Source organism: Panulirus ornatus, chromosome 20, assembly GCF_036320965.1.
Source record: "Panulirus ornatus isolate Po-2019 chromosome 20, ASM3632096v1, whole genome shotgun sequence".
In the NCBI taxonomy this organism is placed as follows: Eukaryota; Metazoa; Arthropoda; class Malacostraca; order Decapoda; family Palinuridae; genus Panulirus; species Panulirus ornatus.
Genome location: NC_092243.1, coordinates 15,470,660 through 15,490,212, shown reverse-complemented (window position 1 = coordinate 15,490,212; position 19,553 = coordinate 15,470,660). Strand labels below are relative to the sequence as shown.

Here is a 19,553-nt window from a genome sequence, read left to right as displayed (position 1 = left end):
AAAATGCTCTAAAGCAAGAAATGAGCCAACAGAGGAAAACAGAAGAATCAAATATGATTTCAACAGGAAAATGGCCCATGAAGCCAATTTTAGCTGAGATATTTCCATGAGTGTTGCAGAAGCAAAGCTACCTTAAAAGAGATCTCACAAAGGTTAGGAAAAATGATAGATCAGTTACATGTAAAAACTTACATCTCTGTTAAGAATCTGTGAAAGAGTTAATGGGTCAGTCAGGATCAAACAAGTGGTTTTGAATGTGTTTCTTCACTCTCCCTGCCCATGTGGAAAATGTTCAGTGAATCCCGAGTAACAGGACAAAATTCAGAAGTTTGGAAGCAGCGATACAGTACTTTTGTACATGAAAAGGACTTTTTCAGAAATGCTTATCATATAGTCAGTTTGACACAAGTGCCCTGCACAATGATGGATCCGTTTAAGCAAATGATATACTTACCAAGGGTTTAGGTAAAAAGTTCATTGCTTACACATGCTTTGGGACATTTTGAAGATGTACTAATTGGCAACTTTGAGCAACGAATCCACACTAGCTCCGGACCTCCCTTTTCATAACGCTACCTTGCACACATGAGGGGGAGGGTGTTGTTATTCCATGTGTGGCGGGGTGGCGATGGGAATGAATAAAGGCAGACGGTATGAATTATGTACATGGGTATATATATATTTTTTTTTTTTATTATACTTTGTCGCTGTCTCCCGCGTTTGCGAGGTAGCGCAAGGAAACAGACGAAAGAAATGGCCCAACCCCCCCCATACACATGTATATACATACATCCACACATGCAAATATACATACCTACACAGCTTTCCATGGTTTACCCCAGACGCTTCACATGCCTTGATTCAATCCACTGACAGCACGTCAACCCCGGTATACCACATCGCTCCAATTCACTCTATTCCTTGCCCTCCTTTCACCCTCCTGCATGTTCAGGCCCCGATCACACAAAATCTTTTTCACTCCATCTTTCCACCTCCAATTTGGTCTCCCTCTTCTCCTCGTTCCCTCCACCTCCGACACATATATCCTCTTGGTCAATCTTTCCTCACTCATTCTCTCCATGTGCCCAAACCACTTCAAAACACCCTCTTCTGCTCTCTCAACCACGCTCTTTTTATTTCCACACATCTCTCTTACCCTTACGTTACTCACTCGATCAAACCACCTCACACCACACATTGTCCTCAAACATCTCATTTCCAGCACATCCATCCTCCTGCGCACAACTCTATCCATAGCCCACGCCTCGCAACCATACAACATTGTTGGAACCACTATTCCTTCAAACATACCCTTTTTTGCTTTCCGAGATAATGTTCTCGACTTCCACACATTCTTCAAGGCCCCCAGAATTTTCGCCCCCTCCCCCACCCTATGATCCACTTCTGCTTCCATGGTTCCATCCGCTGCCAGATCCACTCCCAGATATCTAAAACACTTCACTTCCTCCAGTTTTTCTCCATTCAAACTCACCTCCCAATTGACTTGACCCTCAACCCTACTGTACCTAATAACCTTGCTCTTATTCACATTTACTCTTAACTTTCTTCTTCCACACACTTTACCAAACTCAGTCACCAGCTTCTGCAGTTTCTCACATGAATCAGCCACCAGCGCTGTATCATCAGCGAACAACAACTGACTCACTTCCCAAGCTCTCTCATCCCCAACAGACTTCATACTTGCCCCTCTTTCCAAAACTCTTGCATTTACCTCCCTAACAACCCCATCCATAAACAAATTAAACAACCATGGAGACATCACACACCCCTGCCGCAAACCTACATTCACTGAGAACCAATCACTTTCCTCTCTTCCTACACGTACACATGCCTTACATCCTCGATAAAAACTTTTCACTGCTTCTAACAACTTTCCTCCCACACCATATATTCTTAATACCTTCCACAGAGCATCTCTATCAACTCTATCATATGCCTTCTCCAGATCCATAAATGCTACATACAAATCCATTTGCTTTTCTAAGTATTTCTCACATACATTCTTCAAAGCAAACACCTGATCCACACATCCTCTACCACTTCTGAAACCACACTGCTCTTCCCCAATCTGATGCTCTGTACATGCCTTCACCCTCTCAATCAATACCCTCCCATATAATTTACCAGGAATACTCAACAAACTTATACCTCTGTAATTTGAGCACTCACTCTTATCCCCTTTGCCTTTGTACAATGGCACTATGCACGCATTCCGCCAATCCTCAGGCACCTCACCATGAGTCATACATACATTAAATAACCTTACCAACCAGTCAACAATACAGTCACCCCCTTTTTTAATAAATTCCACTGCAATACCATCCAAACCTGCTGCCTTGCCGGCTTTCATCTTCTGCAAAGCTTTTACTACCTCTTCTCTGTTTACCAAATCATTTTCCCTAACCCTCTCACTTTGCACACCACCTCGACCAAAACACCCTATATCTGCCACTCTATCATCAAACACATTCAACAAACCTTCAAAATACTCACTCCATCTCCTTCTCACATCACCACTATTTGTTATCACCTCCCCATTTGCGCCCTTCACTGAAGTTCCCATTTGCTCCCTTGTCTTACGCACTTTATTTACCTCCTTCCAGAACATCTTTTTATTCTCCCTAAAATTTAATGATACTCTCTCACCCCAACTCTCATTTGCCCTTTTTTTCACCTCTTGCACCTTTCTCTTGACCTCCTTTCTCTTTCTTTTATACATCTCCCACTCAATTGCATTTTTTCCCTGCAAAAATCGTCCAAATGCCTCTCTCTTCTCTTTCACTAATACTCTTACTTCTTCATCCCACCACTCACTACCCCTTCTAATCAACCCACCTCCCACTCTTCTCATGCCACAAGCATCTTTTGCGCAATCCATCACTGATTCCCTAAGTACATCCCATTCCTCCCCCACTCCCCTTACTTCCATTGTTCTCACCTTTTTCCATTCTGTACTCAGTCTCTCCTGGTACTTCCTCACACAGGTCTCCTTCCCAAGCTCACTTACTCTCACCACCCTCTTCACCCCAACATTCACTCTTCTTTTCTGAAAACCCATACAAATCTTCACCTTAGCCTCCACAAGATAATGATCAGACATCCCTCCAGTTGCACCTCTCAGCACATTAACATCCAAAAGTCTCTCTTTCGCACGCCTGTCAATTAACACGTAATCCAATAACGCTCTCTGGCCATCTCTCCTACTTACATAAGTATACTTATGTATATCTCGCTTTTTAAACCAGGTATTCCCAATCATCAGTCCTTTTTCAGCACATAAATCTACAAGCTCTTCACCATTTCCATTTACAACACTGAACACCCCATGTATACCAATTATTCCCTCAACTGCCACATTACTCACCTTTGCATTCAAATCACCCATCACTATAACCCGGTCTCGTGTGTGTATATATATGTATACACTGAGATGTATAGGTATGTATATGTGCTGTGTGTGGACATGTATGTATATACATGTGTATGTGGGTGGGTTGGGCCATTCTTTCGTCTGTTTCCTTGCGCTACCTCGCTAACGCGGGAGACAGCGACAAAGCAAAATAAACAATGAATAAATACTAATTGGCATCAAATAAATGGATAGGATAGACATTATATACTTAGGCTCCAAAATTAGTGAAGCAATTGATGTTGGGGGGGCAGGTTTTTAAAATGAGTTAAGGCCTTTCTCTCTACAAGGTAATAAGGGGTCAGTTTCTGAATGTTTGGATGATGAGAGTTGAATTTTATAAGTCAGTGTACATAGGTCTGAATTGTGTTAATGACTAACAGAATAATCCATTCCAATGGGGAAACATTTTATAAATGTTACCAAGATATACTGGAGAATAAAGACCCAAAGTGACTAAGAGGTTTTGCAGGACCTTGATAAAATCAGAGAATGGAATAGCTTATGTTTCTCAAATTCATTGAAAGTAAATGCAAAGTCATGCATTTACTCATAATGGGGAAATCAATTCTGGATGAGCTTGAAGAAAAATATTTAGATGTAATATTACCCCTCAACTGAACATCCCTTCATTCTGCTAAGCTTGTAGTAGTAGCAGATGCCAAGTTTGTGAGAGTAAAGAGAGAATCTGCTTATTTGGGTGAGATGATTTTACTTAGGATTTGTGTCTGGTTCGTCCCCTCATGGAATATGCCATGCAAGCCTGGTCATTCTACTTCAGAGGCAATATTGACAGACAAGGGGGTATACAGAGAAGGCCTTTAAAACTAGTCCCCACAAGGGATGTACTATATGAAGAGAAATTACCTGAGCTTAGGCAAATAACAAAAGGAAAGGATGGTTAGAGGAGCCTGATCGTAGTCCATAAACTACTGAATGAGTTTGAAGATACAGTGTCCACAAAACAAGTTTCTGCCCCACTAATATTTTTAAAGGAAACACACAGCTAAGGTTTATTGTGGGTACAAGCATATGATACTCTGAGAATGAAATCAGTGTACATTCGATTGCTGAGATTAGTGTCTCTAGTGTGTGCACTAGCAACCTGCCTCTGTGTGCCTCAGTCTATCTTGTGGGAAAGGTGTTCTCTCTTAGCTTCCAGATTGCCACTTCATTTTGGGATTTTGCTTCCTGGTGCTGTATTTCTTCCATCTGTATTTCAATATGGTTGTTCTTATCTTTCTAAGGAGGAGTAAGCCCAAATTCTTGCCTGGAAGCAAGAAAATATGGGTATACTTGAGATTTTTAAGTGCACTGGACACTCAGAGTGCATGATGAGGCAGCTGTTTCTTGCATCACCTCATCATAGCCTTGACTCATTCAGGATATCAAAACCCAGTGACTGGTTGGTAAGGATATTCATTGTATGTATGGATCGTGGTGAAGTGCCTGAGGATTGGCAGAATGCATGCATAGTGCCATTATACAAAAGCAAAGGGGATAGAGGTGAGTGTTCAAATTACAGAGGCATAAGTTTGTTGAGTATTCCTGGGAAATTATATGGAAGGGTATTGATTAAGAAGGTAAAGGCATGTACAGAGCATTAGATTGAGTAAGAGCAGTGTGGTTTCAGAAGTGATAGAGGATGTGTGGATCAGGTGTTTGCTTTGAAGAATGTATGTGGGAAATACTTAGAAAAACAGATGGATTTGTATGTAGCATATATGGATCTGGAGAATGCATATGTTAGGGTGGATAGAGATGCTTTATGGAAGGTTTTTAAGAGTATATGGTGTGTGAGGTAAGTTGCTAGAAGCAGTGAAAAGTTTTTATCAAGGTTGTAAGGTATGTGTACAAGTATGAAGAGAGGAAAGTGATTGGTTCCCAGTGAATGTCGGTTTGCAGAAGGGATGTGTGATGTCTTCAAAGTTGTTTAATTTGTTTACGGATGGGGTAATTAGGCAGGTGAATGCAAGAGTTTTGGAGAGAGGGACAAGTATGCAGAGTGTTGTGGATGAGAGGGCTTGGAAAGTGAGTCAGTCGTTATTCGCTGATTATACAGCGCTGGTGTCTGATTTGGGTGAGAAACTGCAGAAGTTGGTGGCTGAGTTTGGTAAAGTGTGAAAGAAGAAAGCTGAGAGTAAATGTGAAAAAGAGTAAGGTTGTTAAGTTCAGTGGATTGAGGGATAAGTTAATTGGGAGGTAAATATGAATGGAGAAAAACTGGTTAGATTTATGATTGATAAGATTTGTAATTAGTTCCCTTTGTTGTCCACATCATAAATTTATGATACACATGTTGCCAGACTTGAACATACCTGACCTCCATATGGGTAACCAAATAGTCACTTGTTTATCAGATGGTGTCCTAGCTACGTCTTTCCCTTGTATATCAACTGACTGTTATGTTTTTTCTTGTATCTACCCTGATGATGTGATCTTTACACAAAAGTACACTTGTGAACTTATCATTTTCAATTTCACCAATGATAAGAAGTGGTACAGGATGTGTGGATCAGGTGTTTGCTTTGAATGCATTTTGCCAATCCTCAGGCACTTCACCATGGTCCATGCATACACTGAATATCCTTATCAACCAATCAACAACATGGTCACCCCCTTTTTTAATGAATTCCTCTGCAATACTATCCAAACCCACCACCTTGCCACCTTTCATCTTCCACAAAGCTTACAATACCTCTTCTCTGTTTACTAAACTATTCTCCCTGACCCCTCTCACTTTACACACCATCCCGACCAAAATAGATATGGCCACTCTGTCATCATACACATTCAACAAACATTCAAAATACTCACTCCAACTCCTCACTTCATCACTACTTGTTATTACCTCCCCATTTGCCTCCCTCACTGATGTTCCCATTTGTTCTCTTGTCTTATGCACGTTATTTACCTCCTTCCAAAACATTGTTTTATTCTCCCTAAAATTTAATGATACTCTCTCACCCCAACTCTCATTTGCCCTCTTTTTCACCTCTTGCACCTTTCTCTTGACCTTCTGCTGCTTTTTTTTTTATACATCTTCCAGTCATTTGCACTAATTCCCTGCAAAAATCATTCAAACACCTCTCTCTTCTCTTTCCCTAACAACCTAACTTCTTCATCTCACCACTCACTACCCTTTCTACTCTGCCCACCTCCCACCTTTCTCATGCCACATGCATCTCACTCAGCTGCTCCCAAAACACTTGCCTCTCATGATCTTTCTTGTCTTGACCAGGTGCATAGGCACCAGTAATCACCAATCTGCCACTGCCACTCCATCCACTGTCAGTTTTACCCACATCAATCTAGAACTTACTTTCTTACATTCTATCACATACTCCCACAACTCCTGCTTCAGGAGTAGTGCTACTCCTTCCTTTGCTCTCGTCCTCTCACCAACCCTTGAATTTACTCCGAAGACATTCCCAAACCACTCCTCCCCTTTATATACTTATATTATAAATGTGTGAGACATGCATGTGGAAAGTGAGAGATGGATGGTGGGTTGAACAGAAAGGGTTGTGAGTGGTGCGATGAGAAGTAAAGTTGCAAGTGAAAGAGGAGAGAGGAAGGGAAGAAGTACAAATGACTGGGGGATGTATAAGAAAAGCAGCAGAAGGTCAGGAGGAAGGTGCAGGGGTTGAAAAAGAGGAGAAAGAAGGGTTGGGATGAGTGAGTATCAATAAACTTTAGATAGGTTAAGAAAATGTTTGGAAAGAGATGAATAATGTGCAGAAAATAAGAGAACAAATAGGAAAATCAGTACAGGGGTCAAAAAGGTAAGTTATAACAGGTACTCATGAAGAAAGGAGGAGATGGAGTGAGTATGTTGAAGGAATGTTGAATGTGATGATTGACTGGTCGGGTTATATGTATAGTGAGAGTTGTGGAAAGTGGTTTGGTGAAGAGAAAAGAGATGGTGAAAGCTTCACGTAAGATGAGATGTGGCAAGGTGGCTAGAGTGGATGTATTGCAGTTGAATATACTAAGAAAGAGGATGACTGTGTTGTTGATTGGGTGGTAAGGATATTTACTATATGTATGTATTATAGTAAGGTGCCTGAGGATTGGCAGAATATGTGTACGGTGATGTTGTGCAAAGGCAAGGGGGAGAAAGGTTAGTGTTCAAATTACAGAGGTATGAATTTGTTTAGTGTATTGAGTAAGTTGTATGGGAGAGCAGTCATTAAGACATTGAATGTATGTATTGAGCATCTGATTGGGGAGGAACAGTGTGGTTTCAGAAGTGGTGAAGGATGAGCAGATCAGGTGTTTGTTTTAAAGAAAGTGCATGAGAAATATTATGAGAAACAAGTTGTTTTGTATGTGGTATTTATGAATCTGGAGAAAGCATATGATAGGTTTAATAGAGATGCCATGTGGAAGGTCGTAATATACAGTATGGAAGAAAAGCTGCTAAAAGCAGAGAATTTTTTTTCATCAGAGGAATAAGAGGGGAGGAGAGTGAATGGTTCTAAGTGAAGGTTGGCCAATGGCAGGGGTGTGATGTCACTATGGTTGTTCAGTTTGTTTGTGGGCGGGGTGATGGGGGGAGGTAGATGCAAGAGTCTTGGAGTGAGGGAAGAGTATGCAGACTGTGGGGGATGAGAGGGCATGATAAGTGAGTTGGATTCAAGTGGGCAACTGCCAAAGTTGATGACTGAGGTTGGAAGTGTGTGTGAAATTAGGAAATTGTGAGTAAACTTGAATAAATGCTAGGGTATTAGGTTTAGCAGGGTTGAGGGATAAGTTAATTGGGGTGTGAGTTTGTATGGGGAAAAAAACGGAGGAAGTGAAGTGTTTTAGAAAGGTAGTGGATGTGGTAGCAATTGGAAACATAAGTGAGTCGTAGGGAGGGTTAGGGGGCATAGGTTCTGGGAGAGCTGAAGAATGTTGAAAGAGAGATTGTTACCTGGAAGGGCAAAAATTGGTATGTTTGAAAGAATAGTAATCCCAATAATATGATATGGTTGCAAGGCATGTGCTATCGATAAGGCTGAGCAGAGGAGGGTGGATGTGTTGGAAATGAAATGTTTGAGGACAGTATGTGGTGTGAGGTGGTTTGATTGCGTAAGTAATGAAAGTGTAGGAAAGAGGTGAGGTAATAAACCCAGTGTGGTTGAGAGCTGAAGGTGGGTGTGCTGAAATGTTTTAGACATATGGAAAGAATGAGTGAGGAAAGATAGTCAGAGAGGATGTAAGTGTCAGAAGTGGAGAGAAGGAGACCTGGGAAACCAAATTGGAGATGGAAGGATGGACTGTAAAAGATTTTGAGCATATGGTACCTGAACACTCAGGAGGGTGAAAAGCATGCATGGGATAGAGTAATTTGGTATGTTATGGAATACTGAGGTTGATTTGCTGTCAGTGAAGTGAACCAGGGCATGGGAAGCATCAGGGGTAAGCCATGGAAAAGTCTGTGTGGCATTGTTGTAGATAGGGAGCTGTTGTTTTGATATATTATACATGACAGCTTGAGAATGGATGTGAGCTGATACAGCTTTTCTTCAGCTGCTCCTGATGCTATCTTGCTAACATGAGAAATGATGTTAAAGTAATTCACTTCAGCCCCTTAGTGAGTGGAGTCTCTGACTAGTACATAACTTACCGGAGAAATTTGGAGCAGACATACCAGTATATCTAGAGAAAGTGGTGAAACATGATATTCAAGGAAAAATAGGAAGGTGGATCAAAGGGTTTTTAACTAACAGAAAAGTCATAATAGCAGATGGAAATATATCTAATGAAAAAGATATACTTTTGGGTGTACAACAGGATATTATAGCTTCAGCACTGTTTATAATCCAACTTTTTGCCATAGATAAGGATAGAAGGGAAAGAACTGTCATACATCTGCAGATGACAAGACAAAATGTAAGACAGTGAGTACAGAAGCCTAAGTGAAATTGCAAAAAGACTGCTTTACTGGGTACACATAGGCAAAAGTGAATCTAATGGAATTTAACAAAGAAATTTGAGCAAATAAGTAAGGAAACAATCATCGTGTTGATGCCTTCATACAACGGCCTTATGAGAAATGGAATAATGATGAAATAGTGAAAAAATATAAAGCCCTGAGAGTGATAGTGAATGAAATGCATGAAATCAAGGAGTGCATTGACAAAAATTTCGTAAATACTTTCTTATCATCTCTTCCCATTTCATAATTCTCTGTATTTCAATTAAGGCCCGGCCTTGATGTGGACTTTTGTCTATGACTGGAGCCTTCAACATGAAAAGAGATGATTCTTTTTTGCAGAGTAATGGGTGGGATTAAATCAAGAACTTTTAAAACAAGAGACAAAAAACTAAGTATGAAGATATTTCATGTTTATACATGAAGCAAAATAGAATATTGTGTTGTTTGGCCATCAGTGAAAAAGATAGAAAGGAGCAGAATCAGTGGACTGAAGTACACAGATGTCCATGAGATGCTGAATGACTTGAATCTGTACTCTTTTGAGAGAAGAAGGGAGAGATACACAATGATATATGCATAGCAACAATTAGAGGGCATCAAGAGTAATGATCTAAATCTGAAAGCATTGCAGCATGGAAAAAACAAAATTATCAAGTCAAAAGTGATTAATTGGAACATTCCAAAGAGGTGTCAGACAAAATTATATGTGTGCCTCACAAAGATGGTGAGACTGTGTAATTCCATACCAGGAGATTTCAGAAACATGCATAGTGTAACCATAGAAGCATTTAAAAGAAGATTAGACTCATGGCTAAAGTCAGTCTCATATGAACCATAAATGGAGAACTATTCAAAGGTTATCACAGTGGTGAGTAGTGTAATTTAAGAAGCAAATTATATGGTCTGCACTGTGTTACCCTGCCATTTTGGCAAATTCTTATCATAGGGACTCATGGGTAGGTTACATATCATGATGTATAGATTTGATAAATTGATTTTTTTCCAAGCAAAATTTTAGCCTTGTTACTCATCCTAGGAGCTTCCTTGTTTTTTCTGTGTCCAGGAAAATAGTAATGTCTCACTTTCAGTGGAGCAGAATTTTTAAAGCAGATTCTTTGTCCATGTATCATGATGTTTTGCAAATCTTGCAACTTTACATATCATGACTAAAAGTATTCATTCATTTTGTCCATAGATTATCAAGTTTGTTAAACCATAATGTTGCTTGTAAAAATTTTAGTGCATTTGTTTGATAACTGGTAGCACCATATATTCTTTGATTTGAATGGTTTTTGGCCTAGATAAGACAGCTTATGAATGTGTTGAAACCCCATATATGCTTCTTAGTAAAAGTTTCTTTGATCTTGCATCCAAATTAATGTTTCTTTCCATAAGGGCTCTTATCCTTAACTATGATGTAACATCAGAAGTGTCAGAAACTAGTTCATATGTTTGATTGTTGAGGTAGAACTTCAGAAACCTCAATGCCAAGGCTGTAGGTAAGTTATTGTTCACCCCTCTGGTAGGTGAACTCCCATGTCACTCTTCATGTAGTAAGCTTAATTTGCATATGTGTTCAGAAAATACGTTTTGAGTGTCTCAGAAGACTCATTTTTGAGTCTAGACTGGATAAGCTGTTCAAAATTCACCCATCAGCCTCTGAGCATGCTGCTTTTATATAGTGCATTCTCTGTGGTTACATCTGTAAGAGGTGCAAGAAGGGTCATAGCCACATGGAGGTTGTTCTAGTAAGTATACTGATAGTGTATTTCATGTCAGTTATTATCTAACCATGTTTGATCTTCAGCAAACATTTTCAGGTGACATGCTGTTTAGCTTGGACAGAGACAGAGCTTTTAATATCTACAGCTCACATTTTTTAAGATGGAAAATGAGCCTTTTACTATTCTCAAAACTTGTGTTTGATAGCATTTGACTTAAGATGGGACAGACATAACTTTCTTCTGGTACCAAACGATTTATCCAGAAGGCTTGGGACTGGAGGCGACCCAGATTTCAGGATTTTTTGTTTTTCTGGAACACGGCCTAATATATACATAGAATATAAGATAATGAAAAAATAAGGAATGAAATTGTATTTAAGAGATACAAATTAAAACCTTCTAATGCAGGGTCTGTTTGATCTACAATGCCTGCCAATTTCAAAGATATCTTGATTTCTGGAATTTCTGGTTTTCTGGAATCCGGATAAATGGTTTGGGACCTGTTATATCATAAGAAGTGTTCACTCTATTATTCCGAGAATCAGAACATATGATTACAGATAGATGTCCAAAATAGGTTTCAGCTTAAATGTTAATTACAACTTGTGGATCATCACAGAATAACCGAAATCCATATATCTTTAGCTCTGTTTTGACATAAAGGTAGCCAAAGCCCTCTTTCTTGGTATTATACCTATTCCTTCATCATCTAACTAGCATCACCTCAGTGTCTCTTTATTTTTATCTTAAATCTGTATCTTATTATTATGAAGCCCAGTTCAGTGGTATAGAGGGTAATACTCTGAGACATATAAAATCACCTATTTCTTTTCAGGTGAGTAATGTGGCAGTTGAGGGAATAATTGGTATACATGGGGTGTTCAGTGTTGTAAATGGAAATGGTGAAGAGCTTGTAGATTTATGTGCTGAAAAAGGACTGGTGATTGGGAATACCTGGTTTAAAAAGCGAGATATACATAAGTATACGTATGTAAGTAGGAGAGATGGCCAGAAAGCGTTATTGGATTACGTGTTAATTGACAGGCGTGCGAAAGAGAGACTTTTGGATGTTAATGTGCTGAGAGGTGCAACTGGAGGGATGTCTGATCATTATCTTGTGGAGGCTAAGGTGAAGATCTGTATGGGTTTTCAGAAAAGAAGAGTGAATGTTGGGGTGAAGAGGGTGGTGAGAGTAAGAGAGCTTGGGAAGGAGACTTGTGTGAGGAAGTACCAGGAGAGACTGAGTACAAAATGGAAAAAGGTGAGAACAATGGAAGTAAGGGGAGTGGGGGAGGAATGGGATGTATTTAGGGAATCAGTGATGGATTGCACAAAAGATGCTTGTGGCATGAGAAGAGTGGGAGATGGGTTGATTTGAAAGGGTAGTGAGTGGTGGAATGAAGAAGTAAGATTATTAGTGAAAGAGAAGAGAGAGGCATTTGGACGATTTTTGCAGGGAAAAAATGCAATTGAGTGGGAGATGTATAAAAGAAAGAGACAGGAGGTCAAGAGAAAGGTGCAAGAGGTGAAAAAGAGGGCAAATGAGAGTTGGGGTGAGAGAGTATCATTAAATTTTAGGGAGGATAGAAAGATGTTCTGGAAGGAGGTAAATAAAGTGCGTAAGACAAGGGAGCAAATGGGAACTGCAGTGAAGGGCACAAATGGGGAGGTGATAAGTAGTGGTGATGTGAGAAGGAGATGGAGCGAGTATTTTGAAGGTTTGTTGAATGTGTTTGATGATAGAGTGGCAGATATAGGGTGTTTTGGTCGAGGTGGTGTGCAAAGTGAGAGGGTTAGGGAAAATGATTTGGTAAACAGAGAAGAGGTAGTAAAAGCTTTGGGGAAGATGAAAGCTGGCAAGGCAGCAGGTTTGGATGGTATTGCAGTGGAATTTATTAAAAAAGGGGGTGACTGTATTGTTGACTGGTTGGTAAGGTTATTTAATGTATGTATCACTCATGGTGAGGTGCATGAGGATTGGCAGAATGTGTGCATAGTGCCATTGTACAAAGGCAAAGGGGATAAGAGTGAGTGCTCAAATTACAGAGGTATAAGTTTGTTGAGTATTCCTGGTAAATTATATGGAGGGTATTGATTGAGAGGGTGAAGGCATGTACAGAGCATCAGATTGGGGAAGAGCAGTGTGGTTTCAGAAGTGGTAGAGGATGTGTGGATCAGGTGTTTGCTTTGAAGAATGTGTGAGAAATACTTAGAAAAGCAAATGGATTTGTATGTAGCATTTATGGATCTGGAGAAGGCATATGATAGAGTTGATAGAGATGCTCTGTGGAAGGTATTAAGAATATATGGTGTGGGAGGCAAGTTGTTAGAAGCCGTGAAAAGTTTTTATCGAGGATGTAAGGCATGTGTACGTGTAGGAAGAGAGGAAAGTGATTGGTTCTCAGTGAATGTAGGTTTACGGCAGGGGTGTGTGATGTCTCCATGGTTGTTTAATTTGTTTATGGATGGGGTTGTTAGGGAGGTGAATACAAGAGTTTTGGAAAGAGGGGCAAGTATGAAGTCTGTTGTGGATGAGAGAGCTTGGGAAGTGAGTCAGTTGTTCGCTGATGATACAGCGCTGGTGGCTGATTCATGTGAGAAACTGCAGAAGCTGGTGACTGAGTTTGGTAAAGTGTGTGAAAGAAGAAAGTTAAGAGTAAATGTGAATAAGAGCAAGGTTATTAGGTACAGTAGGGTTGAGGGTCAAGTCAATTGGGAGGTAAGTTTGAATGGAGAAAAACTGGAGGAAGTAAAGTGTTTTAGATATCTGGGAGTGGATCTGGCAGCAGATGGAACCATGGAAGCGGAAGTGAATCATAGGGTGGGGGAGGGGGCAAAAATCCTGGGAGCCTTGAAGACTGTGTGGAAGTCAAGAACATTATCTCGGAAAGCAAAAATGGGTATGTTTGAAGAAATAGTGGTTCCAACAATGTTGTATGGTTGCAAGGCGTGGGCTATGGATAGAGTTGTGCGCAGGAAGGTGGATGTGCTGGAAATGAGATGTTTGAGGACAATGTGTGGTGTGAGGTGGTTTGATGGAGTAAGTAATGTAAGGGTAAGAGAGATGTATGGAAATAAAAAGAGCGTGGTTAAGAGAGCAGAAGAGGGTGTTTTGAAATGGTTTGGGCACATGGAGAGAATGAGTGAGGAACGAGGAGAAGTGGGAGACCAAATTGGAGGTGGAAAGATGGAGTGAAAAAGATTTTGTGTGATCGGGGCCTGAACATGCGGGAGGGTGAAAGGAGGGCAAGGAATAGAGTGAATTGGATCGATGTGGTATACTGGGGTTGACGTGCTGTCAGTGGATTGAACCAAGGCATGTGAAGTGTCTGGGGTAAACCATGGAAAGTTGTGTGAGGCCTGGATGTGGAAAGGGAGCTGTGGTTTCGGGCATTGTTGCATGACAGCTAGAGACTGAGTGGGAACGAATGGGGCCTTTGTTGTCTTTTCCTAGTGCTACCTCGCACACACGAGGGGGGAGGGGGATGGTATTCCGTGTATGGCGAGGTGGCGATGGGAATGAATAAAGGCAGACAGTGTGAATTGTGTGCATGGGTATATATGTATGTGTCTGTGTGTGTATATATATGTGTACATTGAGATGTATAGGTATGTATATTTGCGTGTGTGGACGTGTATGTATATACATTGTGTATGGGGGTGGGTTGGGCCATTTCTTTCGTCTGTTTCCTTGCGCTGCCTCGCAAACGCGGGAGACAGCGACAAAGCAAAATAAATATATGATAGATATTCTTTTCAGATTCTGAAATATTAACAAGATTCTTCGTAGATCCCACAATAGAATATCAGACAGCTGGTCCAATTTTATACTATTTACAGGTTCCAGCAGGACCACACAAGAAAGAGCTAATGGAGCATTTGGACCAAATACCAACATATGTTCAACAATTACAGTTTACAGTAAAAAATCCTACTGTAGGAAAGGCTGCAACATTTACTAAGGTGGATAATGTTATTCAGGAAACTAAAAATTTGATGAATGTCATATCAAAGGTGGTCACAACATGTTTCGTCTGTGCTACAAAGGTAAGTCAATCATATGCAGTTGTCTTTAATTAGTAACCAAACAGGACTCACCAGTATGAGGCCTAATCTTTGAGTCATCTGCTTCTCTCCCACTAATCATTCCTTTCACAGCACTGCCAAGAGATTGATGCCTATCATACACATTCATATTTCTTCACAGTCCAGTCTAAAGGTAATTTTACCTCTCAAATGCATGAACATTTGTTCTGAAGTGCAGGACACCAGATGCTCAATTTTTACCATTTACTCAGGATGCTCAGCAATACAAATTCCTAACCTGCATGTTGAAATATAAAGCACATTTATTATCTGCACCTTTTTCATTATAGAAAAGCTTCACATACAGATCCCCAAATGATATCTAAATTTTGAAATAGTATATACAAGAAATGCATGTGCTGTTTGTACAATATGCTATGGCAAGATGCAAGGAAAACCTTCATAACTAGATAGATGTAAAGAATTGATGTTGTCTTTCAAATGCAAAACCCCATTTTGATACAGTGTATATTTTCATGAATGTAGCAGATCCTACAGTGCACAGTCAGACCCAAGATACAAATGTTCTTAGGGAGCCACCAGTAGAAACAGAAAGCTGTGTTTGCATTTTAATGACATTGATAACCAAAACCAGTAGTTGTCTCAAGATTTCACAGAATGAGCTGAACCTTAAAAAGTATTGTTTGATCATACTGCACAGTGCAGTGACAAACACTCCAGGAAATGATTTTACAATTTCCTCTTGTTGATGGTAACTAACAGTTATTTGAACAGCGTATATTTACTCTATTAAGGACTTCTTGACAAGAGAACAAATAAGAATACATTCTTTGGTGGCACCTTTTTTGTATATACCAAGAGCAAGTGCTCTGAAGAAATAGATATGAGGCTTTCTGCATGAGGCCAGTGCCTTGAGTGTCTCAGTGATAATTCTTTTGAAATGTTATCAATATAGCGGAAATGAATGCCTGTCAAATTTGCAGTAACTTATTTCTCTCGCCACCTGGAAAAAGATATGGTTTCAGTTAATTAGTAGCATTCTGGTTACTGTGTGTTATCTGAAAGTCAAAGCACCCAAGCTGGATTCTGAGTGGAACTCTTTATGCTCTGCAGTTTCCACATGCTCCTTTGCCACCCAATTTAGTTGCACCCATAACTTATTATTACTGAACACAATAATGGAGCACAGTGAATATCTTGTTGAAATGCTTCTCTTAACTATACATTAAGCATCTTCTTAACCTAATTGAAATATGGATATGGGCATTAGTTGCCCTTCACTTAAAGGCTATTTTTGATATAGCTAGTTTTTCATAGTTTTCACGAATTAAGTAACTGCACTAGGGATTACCCAATGTGATATGTAAAATTTCTCTCTTATTGATAAGCTTATCAAGTGTGAAATGATAAGCCATGCAACTTTAAATAACTGTACATCCACGGTAAAAGTATCATATATGTATTTGGCAACTCCTAAATAGTGGATCTATTGGCTTCAGTCACTCTTGAATGCAGTGTCAAGAAAGAAACAGACTTGATTCTTTCAGTGTTGATATTGCACTTTCAGCATATTCAGATGGTGGTTTTTCACACAATCAGAGTCTAGAGAATGTTGCAGTGAATGTGGTTCCCTGTACCTCCGCTATTTAAATCTTTTTTTTTCTTTAACTTTTTAATTATTTTTTGCCCTTATTTATACAGAGTATATCAGCTGTCAGTTTTTCACATATTCTTCCAAGGACTAGGAAGATATTACTACTTCACTCATGAAATAACCGAAATATCACATGCATTTCTTTAGCATATATCCTAGAGCTCCTGCTGGGTCTTTGGCATGACAATAAGAGGTGTATGTAACACTGACCAACTGAGTGGCAATTGCTTCTCTAATTTGGAAGTTAAACCATCACATGAAATTATTCAACAAATGTTTTATATGTTGCTGTTGGATCTACAACATAACATTGGGATTTCCAGTAACTGAGGTGTTTTGAAAAGTTTCTATATTTACCTTCTTGAATGCCAGATTTAGTAAATACAGTATCTGATGATAAAAAGAATTCACCTCTAACATTTCTAATAAACACTTAAATGTTAAGTACTTGATTTTTTTTGCAAATGAGTCTGAAGGTTAGTGATAATACATAGCTTTCTTAAGGCTTCATTGAGAATATTAAAAGTGTTTGATATATTGATTGAAAATACCGCTTCATAGTGAATTAAGACGCATAAATGATTGCATATCTAGAGATTATTTCAATCCTAGAAATAAGGTAATTTCACTGAGAACATGTCTATGGCCTATGATGTTCTTCAGACTGCTTGAAATTTGATATTTATCAGCCAGCATGGACATAAGTACATTTCCATGATTGCATTTACTCAAAGAACTCATTTTGTTACACAAAATATGTATGATACAACAACCTTCATTAGCTGCAACCAGTTCCTGTAATTTGTAATTCATCAAAGCTTATTATGCTTTACAATATGCGAAAAAGGGAAGTTTTTGATATCATATATAATAAATGTATAATAAGCTTTGAAATAGTCTCATGTACTACATGATTTAAATATAATTTAGTACAAGTTGGTTCCGATAAAGGTTTACCTAACATCCTTAGTTCTTCCAGAGCCCTACCTGAGACTGCTTGGCCATGCCTGAATCACCCATTTCTATTTTTATATTTCTAATTTAATTTTGTTTGGTTGTCATGTTTGGTTGCGCCCCAAGTATGAGCTGCGTCTCCCTGAGCGACTGGAACTCCCTACATTGGATGAAGTTCGGGCATCAAGTCAGGGCAACACTGGCCAGGTACCTTCAATGCCACATCCTCTGATGTTACCTATTTCACCAAAACATCCTACTCTGGTGTCAACCCTCCCACCATCACAAGCTCCAGTGATGACAGCTACTGCTATGCACATACACCACCCATCACCGCTTTCACCAGCGCAACACTTGACACAGCTGTCAACTACTGTACCATCATTTCATCCTCAGTTGTCACCAGTCCCAGCACTCCAGCAACATATAACCCCACCCACACCCTATCCATTAGTGTCACAACTGTCTCCCCTGTCTTCTCTTTCTCCAACAGTCAGCCCAAACTCTCCGGATTGGCTGAAGTATTTTGCTCTGTCCTCCCCTTCACCATATACTTCTCCAACACTCCAGTACCTGAACCTTCACTACTCAGGTCTACAGCAGCAACAGTCCCCTGTGTTGCCATCAGTACCTATCAGTTATATAGAGCCAAACAGTCCTGTTTTCCAACAGTGGGATCCATCATATCCTGTTTCAAATTTGAAAAATGTTAACAGTAATAATCAGAATTATTATCAAGATCATAACACTTTCAATAGACTACAGCTTAATAAACCTCTAAATGTATTTGAATAGACAGATAAGAAAATGTACAATTTTGTAAAATCTATTAAAAAAGTGATTTTTTTATTTTTATGGTAACAACTGACTGAAATAATTTTTTCCATAGTATATTATTGGTGGTATTGGAGTAAATTGCTCTTTAAAATGAACCCATAAATGCTTCCAGTTAGACACCTAACTCAATGTACAGAGAAATCGTTCTGTCAGCAGAATGTAATACATTCACAACAGCATCAAAAGAACATTTCATAAATGGTATTTTACTACCTCATTTCACATTCAGATCCAATAGATCTAAAGTTTCAAGCTTATTAGGATAGCTATTTGGAATGGTTGGTATGGCATAGTTTAGGCAGTACTTGAGTAGCTGTAAAGATGTTAATAGAGTGAATAGGGCATAGGATTCCTAGGCACAGGTAGAGATGTAAAATTCAGACTTTAGAATTTTGTTTGATAATACTATATGCGAAAAGTTAGTTGTAGTAGTTAAAATGAGGAGAAATATTTCTTTATACGTTGAATAAATTACATAGGTGTCTGTTACTAGATAGTTTATTTGCATTTGTTGATTCATCAGTCAGATTTATTTTTATACGTGTATTGTCCGTATCACTTGAATATAGAAGTAATATGGTCACTTATTTATATTGATAACTGTTCATACCCTTGTCCCACTTTTAGAAAAAATAAAATGTCAGAAACCTTTTCTTTAGATTTACTTTTTTGTTCAACTAAATTCCAAATCCTTGTCCTTAAGAGTATACAGTATCCTGATTTACTGAATTTAATGAGTACAGTATTCCTCTTCACTGAGCATGAATCCAGAGTCTTCAACAGTATTCTTCGTAAGTGTTGACATCTCAAGTTACTCCTTGGCTATGATGTTGGTTTAGACAGTCACCTAAGAAAAATAGTGTACAACTATTACAGCAGCGATACCCTTCAGAAGTAGTGTATGGAGGAGATGACTTACTTTCCTATCTATTTTTATTACTCAGTCTATCTTGATCATTTTCCTCTTAATTCTTAAGCACC

At 39.2% G+C, this 19,553-nt stretch overlaps 1 protein-coding gene across 10 annotated transcripts in view; it reads left to right on the top strand.

The window, feature by feature from the left end:
* The window catches only part of alpha-Catr (alpha-catenin related), a 975,683-nt gene that overhangs the window by 936,621 nt on the left and 19,509 nt on the right, over positions 1-19,553 (top strand). For 6 of the 10 annotated variants that reach the window (XM_071674729.1, XM_071674728.1, XM_071674727.1 and 3 more), the window contains 2 exons: positions 14,921-15,127; positions 17,862-19,224. In XM_071674729.1, coding sequence (XP_071530830.1) covers positions 14,921-15,127; positions 17,862-18,530 — 876 coding nt within the window. In that variant the 3' untranslated portion in view covers positions 18,531-19,224. Of the gene's footprint in view, positions 1-14,920; positions 15,128-17,861; positions 19,225-19,553 lie in introns of those variants that run through there. The other 4 variants (XR_011714220.1, XM_071674732.1, XM_071674734.1 and 1 more) reach the window with 2 other exon arrangements.